The sequence below is a fragment of the Sciurus carolinensis genome, chromosome 11, assembly GCF_902686445.1.
Source record: "Sciurus carolinensis chromosome 11, mSciCar1.2, whole genome shotgun sequence".
In the NCBI taxonomy this organism is placed as follows: domain Eukaryota; kingdom Metazoa; phylum Chordata; class Mammalia; order Rodentia; family Sciuridae; genus Sciurus; species Sciurus carolinensis.
The window spans coordinates 95,371,560-95,387,493 of NC_062223.1; the positions used below are offsets into that span (position 1 = coordinate 95,371,560).

The 15,934-nt window shown below is 42.4% G+C and overlaps 1 protein-coding gene across 1 annotated transcript in view; it reads left to right on the forward strand.

Annotated features, from left to right (window-relative positions):
- Panx1 (pannexin 1) overlaps window positions 1-15,934 on the forward strand; it is a 39,801-nt gene that overhangs the window by 6,473 nt on the left and 17,394 nt on the right. The window contains exon 2 of the mRNA XM_047518969.1: window positions 14,290-14,429. Within this exon, the coding sequence (XP_047374925.1) occupies window positions 14,290-14,429 (140 nt within the window). The remainder of the gene's footprint in view (window positions 1-14,289; window positions 14,430-15,934) is intronic.

Sequence of the window (15,934 nt, forward strand, 5' to 3'; positions counted from 1 at the left end):
AACCCAGCACCCTACTGACTGAGCTATCTCCCCAGCCTCCTGCTTAGTATATTTTGAGGAGCTTTATGTGTCAGTATATAGGTATCACCTTACAGTTTTTTTTTTTTTTTGTAAAGACTGCATTTTGATTCATTGTACATAAATGGGGTACAACTTTTTGTCTCTATGGTTGTACACAATGTAGATTCACACCATTTGTGTAATCATACATGTACATAGGGTAATGATGTCTGTCTCATTCCACCATCTTTCATATCCCCGCCCCCTCCCCCCTCTCATTTCCCTACATAATCCAAAGTTCCTCCAGTCGTCTCTTACCCTCCCCACTACCCCTGACCCCATTATGTATCATCATCCACTTATCGGGGAAAACATTCGGCTTTTGGTTTTTTGGGATTGACTTATTTCACTTAGCATGATAGTCTCCAATTCCATCTGTTTACATGCAAATGCCATGATTTTATTTTTCAGTTTTATAAAAGGCAGAACAGCATTCCATGGCACAGCATATTCTTCTCATAACTTATCTAAGCAGTTCCCTAGTGATGGATGGTTACATTCTTTTAAATTATTACTCTCACACATGAAGCTTGTTTGTGTAAAATATTTGCAAATGCTTCAGTACTCTGAACATTGAAGGGAAAAATGAGAACAGTATCAGTTTCCAGAAAGATGAAATCATTTTCCAGGATGGCTTTGCATTCCTGAGTTCCTCTTTCAAGTAAGTAGAGGGGGAAAAAAAAAAAAAAAAAAAACACACCACTGCCTCGTGCACTGTCCAGCTGACTCCCTCTAAATGTGAAGTCTGGAAGGGGCATTTTGATTTTAAGGAAGAAATTAACTGTTCTAGGGGTAAAATTACAATTTTAAGCTGAACCTTCTTTTTAACTTTATTTCATTTATTTATTTTTTAATGTGGTTCTGAGAATCAAATCCAGTGCCTCACATGGGCTAGCAGGTATTCTACCACTGAACCACAACCCCAGCCTCCTAAGTTGAACTTCTTGTTATGGGTTCTTATTACATTCACCGCATAAGTTTCCCTCCTATAATTAATTGTTAAGTTCTGTCTTCCCAGCCTACAGTAAACTCATTGAGGACAGGAGCCACCTGTAGGCATTCAGTAAAGTCTGTATAAACAACAAAATGAACAGAGATAGCAGTAGGATTTTAGCATTTTTAGATACTGAGTGTATTATAGTACCTCTAAAAGGAATTTTATGTGTCTTGATATAATCAGTATTATGAAAAAAAAGCTCCATTAAAATTACTTGAAAACTCTGCAGTATCCTTGGAGTTGACTAGAATAACAGTAATAGGGCAGAAAGTATGACAAGACAGACAATAAGCAAACGTTTTAGTAATTGTGAGAGCAAGTAAAAACAATACTAGAACCACTGAATAAAGAAAAATATCTGTAATACCAGAATTTAATTACTTGTAAATTTTGTTTCTGGTAAGTTTTTTGGTGGGGGGGTCCGATATGTTTTGATGAGAAATTTGTGGGATTTTTGTCAAAACTGTGCATACATTAGTTTTTTTCAATTTCATTGTGGTTAAACATAGCCTATCCTTGAAGCAGATACATATTCATTTATTTTTTCTGATTATCTTTATTAATTTTATTTAAATCTTTACCATTTTAGTCTGTCTCTTCTTTTGATGGAACATCAAAACTATAGCCAATAATTCCCCCATTGTTATTTATTAGAGACCCCAGTCTTAATCCATTGGTCTTCGATTTCCTCTTAGGAAAATAAGCCCATTTTAGGATTGTTTTTATTGTTCTTCGTGTAGATCTGTTGATACACATAGAAACATCTGATCATTCTGGTCAGTTTGTTTCCAGAAGTGAGGACATACCTAGTAAGTTAAATAAACTTTATCACTCAACATCAAATGTCTTTCTCTAGCGCAGTGGTTTCAAACTTTTTGGCCCCAGGAACCTTTTACACTTAAAATTTCTGAAGGATTCCAAAAGGCTTTTGTTTGAGCATTATATCTGATTATATCTGTTGGTACTTATCATATTAGAAATCAAAATTGAGACATTTAAACAATATTTTAAAATTTAAAGTAATAAGCCCATTGCATGTTGACATATGTAATATATAGAAATATATAGTGTATATATATATATATATATTTTTTTTTTTTTTCTCTGTACTGATGATTGAACCAGAGCATGCTAAGCAAGCTACCACTGAGCTACATCCCCAACCCCATATTAAATTTTTATGGAAGGTAGATGACAGTGTGATGTTACTGTGAATTAACGACATAGACCTCCTTCTGCAAAGTGGTTTCAGGTCTGAAGTTGCCATACAGCATTTTGAGAACCAAAGCTCTGAAGTCAAGATCCAGGGTGGAGTTCAAAGGCAGAGGGCCAGAAGGTGTGCACCATTTAAATTTAAAAGGTACTTCTAGAGGCCCTTCAGAATTCTGTCAACAAGGTGGGAAGTGGGGAGCGTCCCTTTCTCCACTTCCTTAACTGTCACTTAACATCTTCAGTTTTTAATTTGCCATTCTCACACTTGAACTGGCATGTTGAGGTCTTGGTTTGTAGTTCCTTATTTACACTGGAATTTCACAAGATGTATTTCGGGGCTTTCATAGCCACCCTTAGCCAAGTCTGGAAGCTGCTCATTCTCTTTGGGCTATGTACTCTTTCCTCTTGGGTGTTTGATCCTGGAGAAATTGACAGTTCTCACTTTATTATCCTTGGCTTATAAAGTCCTCCTTCTCACCCCTATGAAATTCATTTTAACTACTTCTTTATAATATCTTTTTAAGCTAAAAGATTAAAAACATTTCACTTCTTAGCCCTGTTTCTTATTTAAATTTAGTCAGAGCACAAAACTTTCAAATATCATTTATTAGGAAGTGTGAAAATGCCTTTAAAAAGTCTTGCTTGTGTTAACATTCTTCGCACTTGAAGATCTAGCATAAGAGTTCTTGAAGTTCCCAGAAAGCCACTCCTCTGTGGAAAGGCTGCTTTTTAGAAGGAGAAGCTCTGACTAGCTCTTCTGTTGCCTGGGGAAGATTCCCTGTCTCTCTGACAGCCCCAGATATTCCTTTGCAAGGCAGGAAGTACCCATTAAATGAGATAATGACACATGGTCGGTATTCAGTAAATGTTGGTTGACTCCGTACCAAGGATGAATTAAGCTAACACAGTCAAGGTGCTTTGCAAAATTGTGAGCCTTCCACAGACCTGAGATCGTCTCAGGCTTGCCTCCAGCTCCCCCCAGATTCAGGGCCATTCAACAGGCTCGGGAGGCTTAGCTGGGTTGAGTCTGAGGAGTGGGGACTGTGTCTTGCTTCCCTTCCTTTCCCCAGTGTCCTTGGCAGGAGGAGAACCCTGGGACTGATGGTCATCACATTCTTCTTCTTAATAAGGCCTCGTTCCTTTTCTGAAAAAACACTCTTAAGCCCTATGTTCTCAGCTTGTTTTCCTTATTGAGCTATTGAAGTGAATAATGGAACAGAAAGATGATCCCTTTTTAAGAACTGGAGGAACACTAATGATATTATTTATTAACAGCAAGGAACAGCTGTGTGGTTCATGTGTGACCAGAAGGCATCTCCCCTGAGATCAGTCTCACCCTGTAACATGAGGGCACCAGACTAAAATTAGATGCTCTCCCGTGGCCTTCTGATTCAGGAACTGTGGTTCATGCCTGCCTTAAGGTGCTGATTCTTTTTCTTCTTTTCTCTCCATTTCTGTTCTCCTTTGTTGAACACATAATCATTGAGCACTGTCCCTCACACTAGGATCTATCAGTGAAGAGGCAGACATGGTCCCAGGGGCTTGCTACCTCCCAGTTATTTCAGAATTCTGGCTCATCGGTGTGTTGAAACAAGAGTGGTGGCAGGGAAACCTCATCTTATATGGGACCTCAGCAATGCTCTGCTGAGGAAGAAGAAGAAGCACTGCAACCAAGTGACACATCAGCATGGTTGAAGCCTTGTAGGAAGAATGAATGTGCTTTTTTTTTTTTTTGAGAAAATGAAAGAAAATCAGTATTATTGGTACCTTTTGAGCAGGGGGTAAGAGTGAGTAGTGTAAAGAGAGTGGACAGGTGAACAGAGATCTGATCACGGAGGGCCCTGTGGGATTTGGATTTAGGAGTTTATTTGGATCTCAGAGGGTGTTTAGCTAGGAGCATTTTTAAATCATACCTCAGATACTTTGTCGGAGATTAGTTAGGGGCATTGCAGGAAGTCTGAGCTTACTAACTCGTGCACTTTAGGGACCAGCAGTGTCATATATGTCTTGGAATTGCCATGGTACATTATATGGGGTAACAGTGTATCAGGAGCCATTGCTGGAGCTCTGCAGGTATGCCTGGTGCCTCCCTGTTGTCCTGAGGATGCTGGAATTGATTTGGGAAGAACTCAAAGTTTGTCACATTCAGTGAGTGTGCTTTGGGACTTTGTGATCACTTATGAAGCTCAGCCAGTACGGTGGACAGTGTGGAATAAGGCTGTGGCTGGCAGTGGTGGGCCAGGTCCGGTGTGATGGGGTCCCACTTGGCTCCAGCACTTGGCTCTTGCTCTGTGGCAGAGCAGAAAGTCCTGTCTGCTGAGGGCCTGGCTAGGGCCCTGGGGGTGGGGTGGACAGCTCAGTGTGGATGTCCCAGTGGGAAATACTGCCATGTTCCTCATGCCTTCCTCTGTCTTTATTACTAATATTAACAGCCACTGTATTTTGTCACCTCTATGTGCCAGGTTCATCAGGCCTGATATTTTTCTCAGCAACAGTTCTTCAAAACATTTATATTTTCCCACTTTTGAGAGACTTTGTGGAATATGGAGTGGTTAAGACTTGAGTTTTGAGCCAGCCCTGTATGGGGTCCAGTCGTGACACATCACACATTCAGTGTGAGAGGCCTTGGGCAGGTTATGTATTTTCTCTGCACCCCAGCTTCCTCCTCAGTGAGAGGAATCATAGTAGAACCTATCTCACGGGGTGGTGAGAACTAAGTGAATTAGTACATAGGAAGCACCAGAACAGACTGTGAAGCATAGGAAGCATTCAGTGTAGGTTAGGTACTAAAATGCCCCTAATCCTGTTATGACCCATTGACAGAAGATGGATGGGCTGACATGGATGGATGGTCAGGTAACATGCCCAGGGGCACACAGAGCAGGGCTGGAGCACGGCTCTTATTCCAAGGCCTGGGTTCTTGGCCAGTGCTGTGTACAGTCTGCCCTTTTGTATGACGGGGCAGTGTACTGAGTGGAGGGAGCTTGCTCCCAGCTCAGAGGCTGCTGATTTACACCAGGTCTTTTACTCTGCCCCTGTGGGATCCTCCTCCCTACTCTTTGGATTCCTGCGGGGGAGGGCGCCTACTCAGAGTCCCAGCCAACCTTACTCCAGCTCAACACTGTAGCCCGAGCCAGTCACCAAAAATACTTGTGTGTGAATTAGACAACCTAAGATGCTGAGACGCTGTGTTCCTCCACTCCACACTGCCGAGCTTCCTTGCCACTATTCAGAATCAAGGCTCTTCTTTCCAGCATGTGGTCCCAGCATGTCCTTGCCCTGATCCCAGCTGGACTTTGTTCTTCAGGCACAGTAGCCTGCTCTCTGTCCACTACACACTTTCAACTCTAAAGACTCAAGGTATTTTCTTGTGCTGTTTCCCCAGCCTGTGTTCCCTCCTGTCCTCGCTTCTAGTGTATCTGGTGAGTATCATGGTTTAGCCCTTACCCTCATGCAATGTTGTTTTTTCTTTCTTTCTTTCTTTTCTTTTCTTTTCTTTTCTTTTTTTTTTTTTTTTTCATTATTCTTGGCCTCCTCCACTGGACTAATAAGCCCTGATAGGGTAGGGACACTTTGAATCCTCAGCATCAGTGGTACCTTGTACATAGTAGGTGCCCCATGAATGCTTTTTGAGTTAAGCTCTGTACTACAGAGTATGAGTACCTTTGGAAGAACATATGTGCTCTGTTGCCTCCTGTACAGATGGGGAGGATGGAGCCCTTGGGAGGCCTGAGTCCTTGGCTCTCAGTGGTTTGCTGCTGGCACAAAGGCTGTGGGGTAGTAAACACCCCACTCTAGTGATCAGCTTGGAATTCCCTTTTCTGTTTTGATGTTCCTTGAAAAAAGAGCTTTTGTCACTTGGCATCTGCCTTTGTCACGTGAAACTCATAGTGGTCTATTTAGAACATCCTTGAGTTTGCAGAGAGGTCTCATGACCAGTTGTCTACATAATGGTAACAGTCATTATGAGTTCTCATTTTGTTTAGTCACTAATCTTTGATTCAGAACTGAATTTAGATGCCCAAGGCCTTTTGCTACACAAAAAGGTTTCTTTGTTTCAGGAGCTACAAAAGCTACTTTTTAAAAACCATCTTTGAGGGAGAGATGATACAAAAAGACTTGAAGTTTAATCTAGTTTCTGGCTGTGGACTTGATCCCAGTTCTGAGTAATTCAGGGTCAGCTTTTTGTGGTATGTTTGTTTTAGAAGATAAAACAAATTTAAAAAACAGTAAGTAAATGAGAAATTAAAATAATTGTAAGTGCACAGAAGAAATGATCCATGACAAAGGAACTTTTCATCCATACAGCTCCTGTGCTTAACATGGTTGTCGCCTGACACAATAAACATCTTAGCTACTGTTTATGGAGTTCTCACTGTGTTCCAGCATTGTGGCAGACACTTCCTTTGATATAGGAATTTTATGAAGTTTTACAAATGAGAAAAATTAGGTTTAGAGAGACTAAGTAACTTACTAGGAAGTAAAAGAAAATCCAATGCCTATTGAATATAATGGGATCTTTTTTTTTTTTTAAATTGCATTCAGATTAAAGGTTCTAGAATCTCTACTTATAGAAGACTTTCCTAATATTTCCCCCTTTAGGCTAAAGTTCCTCCCTGTAGCTAAGGGACTTGTTCTAGTACTTGTACCCATCATAGGCCTCTGTCAGATTTGCTCCTTGGCCTTAAATGTTCTTCTGTTCCTTTACCATGTTTCTTAAGCTGACCTCCTCCCATGGACCCTTGCTTTCTTTTTCCTTTCTAACATCTGTTTCATCTCTCATGTTCACTTCTCCCATTGCCCTCTTAAGATGCAAGATCTAAGACCAAACACATTTCCTCCAGTGCAAGTACGACTAGTCTAGGGTTGCAAGAATTTATTTCCTGATTCTCACATGACACTTTCCTGTTGTGTCACTTTTGATGAGTTGTTTATTCATGGCTGTCCCTTCCATGGGTCCAGCCTCTATGCCCGCCAGGTGGGATCTGTGCTGATAGTCCCCACATCCCTGCCAATAGTCTTTCTGACTCCACACAAAGTGCTAGGTGCCCTGGGTAAGATCCACACACCAGAGATCTTGCTGGCTTTGTGGTTTTCGATGACACTTTTTAGTGAACTCAATGTAGAGATTAGGATCAGTTTGCTGGGTGGCAGATGCTGGTGCCTCCCCCTGTGTTGGCCAGTCTTGTGTTCTTCAGTGTCCAGTCATCTTCATTCTGCCCAGCCCCAGGTCTGCCTCTACTTTCCTTCCAAGGGGGTCATGTTGAGGGAAGAGTATTTGGCCAAGTGTTGGTTGAGTCACTTAAACCTCCTGGCCTCTATTTCCTCATCTGTAAAATGGGTATAATGATAACTAGGTGACAGGTTTCTTTTATTGAATTGAATGAGAGTGTCAAACTCATGTCTCAGTTGAGTTCAGTAAATATTGTCTCTCTCAAAGAGGTGATTCTGTGTTGGGAAGGAACTCAGAGGTGATCAGTACATCAGAATGATGTGGAAGTCACTTTGGTTCACATGTGATTTCTTTTTCCATCATGTGAATGATTTGTGCCACCAAATAACATTGGATGAAGCATGCTCAAGAGGAATGTGGAGTACACACAATGAGATATTTACATGGTCTCCTAGGGTCTCCTCACACACCTCTTGTGTGACCCTTGTACGGTGAAGAGACCTGGTGGATGGCACCTTAGCCACATGACCACCATAGATGAGACAGCAGTCATGGGGAAAACTCTTATCCACTCAGTGACTCCCAAGGTGATGTCCTGAGGAGGACCCACAGCCCTTCCTTGGCATTACTGCCATTCCAGAAAAGGTAACTAAAAAGACATGACAACTAAATGCAGTGTGTGGTCAGGATTGGATTCTGGTTAAGAAAAATAAGTTTCTGTAAAGAGTAGTTCGGGAAATCTGAATATAGGTTGAGCATCTTTAATCTGAAATCCGAAATTCTTTGAGCACCAAGATGATGCTCAAAAAGTGTTAGTTTTAGAGCATTTCAGATTTTGAATTATGATAATCAACCAATAAAGGCCATGCAAATATTCTAAAATCTGCAACACTTGATCTCAAGCATTTCAAATAAGAGATATTCAACCGGTACAGGTAGCAAATTGTACCATATATGCTATTTTCATTTTTGTCTTTGCACTGGATTAAGAGAATGTCCTTGTTCTTAGAAGACCATTCTTAGAGGATTTTCCTTTCTGATAGTAAAGGGTCATGATGTCAGCAACACTTTCAAGTGGTTTAAAAAAATAGAATGTGTATATCATATATACATAGAGAGGTTGTGTGGCAGAAGGTTAACATGGGTTAAATCTAAACCTGGAGTATACGTGATGTTGTAATATCCTTGTATCATTTCTGTAGGCCTGAAATTTTTTCAAAATAAATGTTTAATTTTTAAAAAAAGATAAGGTAAACTGAGCCTGGGAGTGTGCCTCTGTAGTCCCAACTACTCAGGGGGTGAGGTGGGAAGATCACTCGAGCCCAGGAGTTCCAGTTCAGCCTGGGTAACATAGTGAGACTCCATCTCAAAAGGAAAAAAAAAAGTTAAAAAATAAAAAGATGAGGTAAATGCAGTGCAGTGTCAATAACAATATGACTTTAAACTCTTAGGTCTGTATTAATCTCAGATAGTAAAATTTTTAAAAAATTTAAATACATTTGATCTTTTGCATCTTTAATATATTGTTGGGTCCTTCTATGCCCAACTGCACACTCTGGTAGTCATGGAAATGTTACTTGTGGAACGGTTGTCAGGTTTTACTAGACTTATTCAAGTTCTTCTTTTGTGTGATTTAGACCTTCCTGGTGTGCTAAGGGACTGGACTTGTCTACCACAGGAAGAAATCCCTCAGACTAGCCCTTTGTTCCCCAGTCTGTCTTTTCCCCAGATCTGGTCTCGTGGTGGCTTGTGGCCGTCTTCACAGTCTAATTTCCTCTTCTGCTTTGGCACTTAGCAAGCCATGCTGTTCCACTGTTGTTCTTCATAGGATTGAAGGAGTCTGGTCAGCTCTTGGCTTATGGCTTCTTCTCTGGCTGTGGGGCCATGTGGTCATACATCCTGGACTGCATGGTTAGTAGGTACAGAGGGAGGCCATACTAACAGGGCCTTGTCTAATCTACAAGGGAAAACCTTCTATTCTAAGACAAGGAGCAGTTGTTTATTGCTCTGTACAATAGGGTAGTGAAGTATCAGGACTCCTTGGAACTCTGTAGAAAATAACATTGATTGTGTCCATCTTAGCACAGGGGCAGGTATTGGCTCTGGTGTGTTCTCTTGAGGTCAGCTCAGCTCTGGAAAAAGGGACCTGGTGAACCAGCTTGGTTTAAAGGGAAAGAAAATTATTTCAATTCTGTTTTTTTGTTTGGGCTGTGAAGAGTACTTGTGTTCCTCTCTATTTTGAAATACAACTGTGCCTTGGACTCATTGTATGCAGAGGAAAAGTGGAGGCAGTCATGGACAATTTGGGACTTTGAGGGCATATAAATTTTCTTGTGTTTGAAGCTGAAGATAGGTTCAGGTTGAAGTCTGCTGGGATGGTGAAAAGAGAGGAATTGGATTCTTTTTTTAGGAAGAGAAGTTATCATGAGATTCTTGTAGGTTTACTGTACTTTGTGATGGCTGGGATCTATGAGTATTTGGCAGGAAAGAATCTTCTGGGGCAAATGTCATTTGGTCTTCCTGTGTTGGGGTCAAAGTTACTTTAAACAGATTCAGGCCTCTTTGTTGTAAAGCTTGTTGCTGTTCTGTTTATTTTTAAGAGCTAAGCATTACTCATCCCTTCTGTACACCACAAATTCATGGTCTTCTTTATGTGATTGTTCTCAGTGAACTTGAGAATTTATAGTAGAGCAGTATTCAAATTTTTCTGGCAGCCTTTAAATATAGACAGTCCTTTCAAGTTCAGTGCTTTGTAGGTTGTTTTATGATCTACCTGGATCCTGTATGTATGAGGTGTGTGTGTGTGTATTGCATAATTTACATTGAAGTGAACAGAATAGATTTGTCTTATAAAATGAAAATATTTTGTTAGGGCCCTAAAATATCATGTAGATACTAATGACTTATTGATATAATCATTATTATATTCTCTGTTTTCCCTCTGTGCCTCCCAGAACAGCAACCCCAGGACTGATTTTCTTTCCCTCCAAGAAATTCCCTTGCTTTGTTTCTTCTCTTTTCTCCTTGTCTGACCCAATTTTCTTCAATAACCTGTGCCTTTCGCCTCATCTTTCTTGGGTTTGGAAGTAAAGATGGAGGCTCAAGTTGATGTCCCAGCTCTCTCTTACCAGCCAGTAGCTCTCAGTGCCTCAGTTTCCTGTATCTCACATGAGGGTGAAAGTGGACAGCATGGGCCCATCCCCTTAGGAATCATCTGCAGCTCCCTGCAGTCTCATTAGCTTAGAATTGCTTCCATTTGCAAGTTCCTCTGACGTTCTCCCAGTTAATTAACTAGATCTCACTATTCCTGTTCATATAATGTTAGACTTGTGATTTTTTGATGGTTTCATTAACTCCTTGGAGGCCTGATTCCTATGCTACCCCCAGCACTCTCATATGGAAGCAACGCAGAAAACTTGTACCTGGGTCCTTCCTCAAGGTCCTGGGAGGCAGGGTGGACATGTTTGTCAGAGGGCAGCTGGGGTCTCACTCAGACTTCACAGACCTTAAGTGCCCTTCTGACCAACCCAGTGTTAGTAATACCTCAGAACTAAAAGAAGTCTTCTTGTAAGAGAGTAAAAGTAGGCCAGAATCCCTCTTACTAACTGCCGAACAAGAGTGGAGAAGCCCTGTACTGGTGTTGGTGGCATTAAAAAGCCGCTGTCTGGCTCTCTGCTCTCTGCCCTGGCCCTGCTTCTCCTCAGGCTTTGCTGCTCTCTGCTTCTTCACCAGCTGCTGTAGAACAGACACAGGTGCCGGCGTAGGCTACATGAAGGGCCATCTGGGCTGCCAATCAAGAAGGTGTTAACACGCCCTGGGTTCCAAATGAAGGCACTTGGAGGATATTTGGGAGAGACCTGTGGTCCAGACCACTCAGCAGATGTCATGACTACCTCCACAGGGCCAAGTGAATGCCCATTTCTATTGTGTGGTCTTTTGTTATATTCGGCCCGATGAATGAGTGTAAAGCCCACAACTGCCTGTACACTTCAGCCTGTGAGCTGGGAGTGTTCTTTGTCCTTTAGGGTGTAAACTCAAAACTCACATCTTCTGTGCATTATGAAGAGCAGTGCGCATTTCACTGAAGTTGTTCCTGGAAACTCTAGAGTGACTCTACCTCGTGGAGGGTCTCATGGAGCTGTTTCCCTACCTGCCCAGTGGGATGGTGAATAGTTGGATGTTAAGTGAGACATTACTTATGGTAGTACTTTGAAACTTTTAAAGTACCAGACAGATTTTGTTTGGCACAGTGTGGTGTGTGAAGTTGAGAGAGATGGGGATGTGTCCTGCCTTGGAAGACATCTGTGTTACTACAGGAGAAAAGATACACATGGGTGTTTATAGAATATGGTTAAAGGTGATTTTCTGCACATTTCTGATGGTGTCAAAGTTCTGAGGAAGGTCAGTGGGGAGGAAGCTTCATGGAGTGGGTGATGTCTGAGCTGGGATTGGAAAGATGGCCCATTGAGGTAGCCAGTGTAGATGGGGCATTGACCTTAATGATTTTGAAAGGCAAGCCCTTCAGGCAGAGGGAGTAGTGTGAGAAAAGGCACAGGTTTGGAAACATGTCAGGCCTCTGCATGCCATAGTCATTGAGCTGGATTGGAGCATTGGTTTGGATCTGTACCCTGGGTTGCGGGGACCTGTGGGCAATATTCTGTCAAGGGAGTGTCAAGGTCAGAATGGAGCTTTAGGATGAGTCATCTGGCAGCAGTTTAAATGGGTAGAGTTAAGAAAGACTGGAAGCTCTCTTTAATGGAAGACTCCTCGAAAACTATATAAACACCAAGTTCGTTTATCTTCCAATTATCATTTTAAGAGTAAATGAGATAGAGGATGTGGAAGTACATCTGGAGGCACCAGTCAGGGTGGTACAGGTCCCAGGCTTCCCAGCCCAGTAGTAGTGTCAGCCACCCTAAAACAATGCCTGCCAGTTAGGCAGACTGTCATGGGTGAAGGCATAGTGCTGCTCAGCCAGTGTGTGCAGGTCCCCTTGTACCCTCTGACTGTGTCCTGTCTTTGCTACTGCTTTTCATTCTTCACTTGGATCCTGCCCCTGCCTGGACCTGACTTTCTTGATTTAGTTTCTCATTCAGTACCCACTATAGGGACTTGATCTCTTTCTTTTCTTGGCTTGCCCTTGACCCTCTCCAGGAAGCTCTCCCCTTCCTGGTAACTTGGAGGAACCACCTGCTGAGACTGCCCTATTCCCAAGACTAAGTCCAGGGCTCTCCTCCTCTGTGGCCTTGCTAGAAGGACCTGTCTAGAGACAAGTGTTGAGACAGGTGGAAGATTACTGATTACTCTTGAGCTCTGGTCCCTTCCAAGGAGAAAGGGGGATAGGTTTCTCTCTCCCCATTAGGCTAGGAAGCTTAAATGTGGTAAAAGGGTCTGGCTGGTATCCAGTGAATATTGGTTTCCTCCAGGTTTTTTTTTCCTCCTGACCTATTCCAGATGAGGAACATTTCCTGAGCAGTTCAACATGTCCTCAATCTCTCTCTGTCTCTCTCTCTCTCTCTCTATCACTCATCTCAGTTATATTTTCCTTCTTCCTTCTTTGCAAAAACTTCAGTATAAAATGTTTAGCACTTTTATTTTTCTGCTCCAAGGGTCTGTACCACTGCCTTGAGGAAAGTCCCTGAGATCCTATGATAGAACTGGAAGCATTATTACCTTCACAAAGAATATTAATTAATTCACTATGAGGACTTTAGGAACTAAAGCTGGTCCCTTAGGAACATTTTGGTTTGAACAGGCTTTCAGGAAATTCAAACAGCAGTGTTCATTTTCACAAATAAATATTTGAACAGATGTTCCCAAGCAGGCAGCTTACTAACAAATTTACCAGAAGCTATCCATTTGTAACCAGAGGACTGGTCCCCTGTTGTGTTACAGTTATACTCCTGAACTTTGGTGGGTGATACATAGTCACACTGCTAAAAAGCAATGTGAGGTTAGTTCTGAGCCCTGTGCCTTCCTGACTACCAAAAATGCAGGATCTCAAGTTCTTGATGTCTATGGGCATAAAGGTCTCTGCTAAGGAAGAAGAGGTGCTCAGGGCCCTTCCCATGTACTCCCTCCTACTGTAAGCATCTGCTGTCCTGATGATATCCCCTTCACTTCTCTCTTCCGCCATAAGTGTGCAGCCACACTTCCCAGGGGAGGTGACCCTTTAAGACTTTTTATGTGCCAGCTTGGTGGATTGTCCCTGCCCTGCCATGGGGTGGGAAGGCAGAATGGCAGGCATGTTCTAGTCTTTAAAGGAATATCAGAATCTGTTCATTACTCTACCTAGAAGAGTATGACACTTACCAAGCACCTAGTGGGAATCAGGCACTCTTAAAAGTGCTATCACAACTACCCCCTTTTTTGGTCACCACAACAAATCTGTAATGTAGATGTTAATGTCAGTCCCATTTTGTAGATTTAGACTTTGGAAGTCTAAGTGACTTACTGGCTATGAGTCACCCCATTACGAGTGGCAGAGTCAGGTTTAAATACAACTTATGTCAGAGCCCAGGAACTTGGCACTCTTCATGCTGTGGGAGAGACTGTGCCTACAAGGTATCCAGCAGCTGGTCCCTATGCCTGTACGACACACCCACCCCTGCATGCTTTGATGGGGTCAGGGGAGTGTTCTGGACCCGTGGGTATCAGGAGAGGCTCAGTGCCAGCCCCTGGGCCTGCTGTGAACAGGGAGGACACAGCTCTGCCCTGGGCCCCAAGGTCCTATTGGCTAATTTCCTGCCATCGTCTTGTGGAAAGGAGGGGAGTGTGGAGGGGAGTGTGGAGAGGGTCCAGGTTCCTGTGTTTTAATTCATTCAAAACAATCTGTTTTGCTTCTCAGGTACCCAAATAAGCTGTTTCTCCCCAAGTTCTTTCTCTTGGCGTCAGGCTTCTTTTGTGGATTCTTATTGCTGGGCTGCTGTTCAACAGAAGGAGTCCCTGCAGAGTGAGTCTGGAAACCTCCCATTGTGGCTGCATAAGGTAATGGAGAAACTTTCCAATCTCTCTTGCTAGTTTTATAGATGTGCACGTGGAAGTGCAGAGAGGCTATGCCCATCCACAGCCTCACAGATAGGTATGACCAACAGGACTGTTCCTCAGATGATAAAACCACAGCACTTTCAAGTTAAAAGGTGTCTCAGAGCCTCTTTGGTCCTGCACCTTCTCATAGCAGATGGGTGCTTTTTGGATTTTTAGCTCTATAATGGATGTACCTTATAGGTCTCCATCATTTTCCATTAATGCTCAGCAGAATATTGGCCCCTACTGGGTTCTCAGTACATTCTGAATGTCTCAAAGAGCAGGGCTAATAGTGGCAGAGTCAGGATTTAGCATAACTCCTCCACGAGTGACTTTTCTATCACTCTAAGGACCAACATAGAGTTGGGTTGCTTCTAGCCAGTGTGTTATTGGAGCATACAGAACCCTAGTAGTGACTCCTTCGGGGGTGCTAGGTGCAGCATGGCTTTTGGAGTAGATTCCTTTGCTTTCTGATGGGTTCAAGCACTGCAAGGAAAGAGAGATACTACACAAGAGACATCAACATTCAGATTCTATGTCCTGTAGTGAAGAGCGGCAGGTCAGGAGCTCTGTAGTCAGGGAAATGCTGTGGAGCAGGATCACATAGAGATCGGAAACAAAGAACCTGGACTGGAGTTAGCAAGTTTGTGAAGAATTTTTCTGAGTAATGAAGTAACTATGTTAGGTCTTCTCTGTGCATAGGAAGGGAAGACTGTATTTCACCCTGTTGTTAGTTTCAACCCCTGGTTCTTCTGTCCTTCATGAAATGAAATGTTTATATATCTTCTGGTATTCTCATCTGTCAGGAAAGCACAGAATTCTAGCTCTGAAAAGCTAAAGGCTAAAGTTCTGTTTTACTCTCTCTTTCTTTAAGCTACTGCTGGATGACCAGTCAGTATCCTTCCTTTTAAAAAGAACAATTGAGGGGGCTGGGGTTATGGCTCAGTGGTAGAGCACTCACCTAGCATGCATGAGGCACTGAGTTCAATCCTCAACACCACATAAAAATTAAAAAAAAAAAAAAGAATAATACCAGTTTGCTGTAACTCAGGCTTGCTTCCATCATATTTGTTTATTGCATGCAGTTTGGCATTGTGGTGCCCTATAGTGACTCCCGTCTGTATTTGGGTTGGGCTTTTCTCTTTGATGTTCAGCCAAGCCATTGGGTGAATCCTTGCCAGCTTTGCCTAGCTTTGTAGCCAAGGCAACACATCATAAGGATCTAGGCACAAATAGGCAAAGTTCCAGAAGATGGACAGCTTTGTAAATCTTAGTCCATGCTGTGGAAGTGTATGTCCATGTATTATAAGCAGTTATGGAAATACAGAGTTTTAACTAGCTATTGGGCATTGATGCAGCCACAGAAGAAGATTGTATAACTGGGATTGTCTAGTTTAAGAACTTGCAACAATGTTCATGATTGTGAAACTTCTGGAACAAGAAGAAACTCAAAGATTTTTATCCAG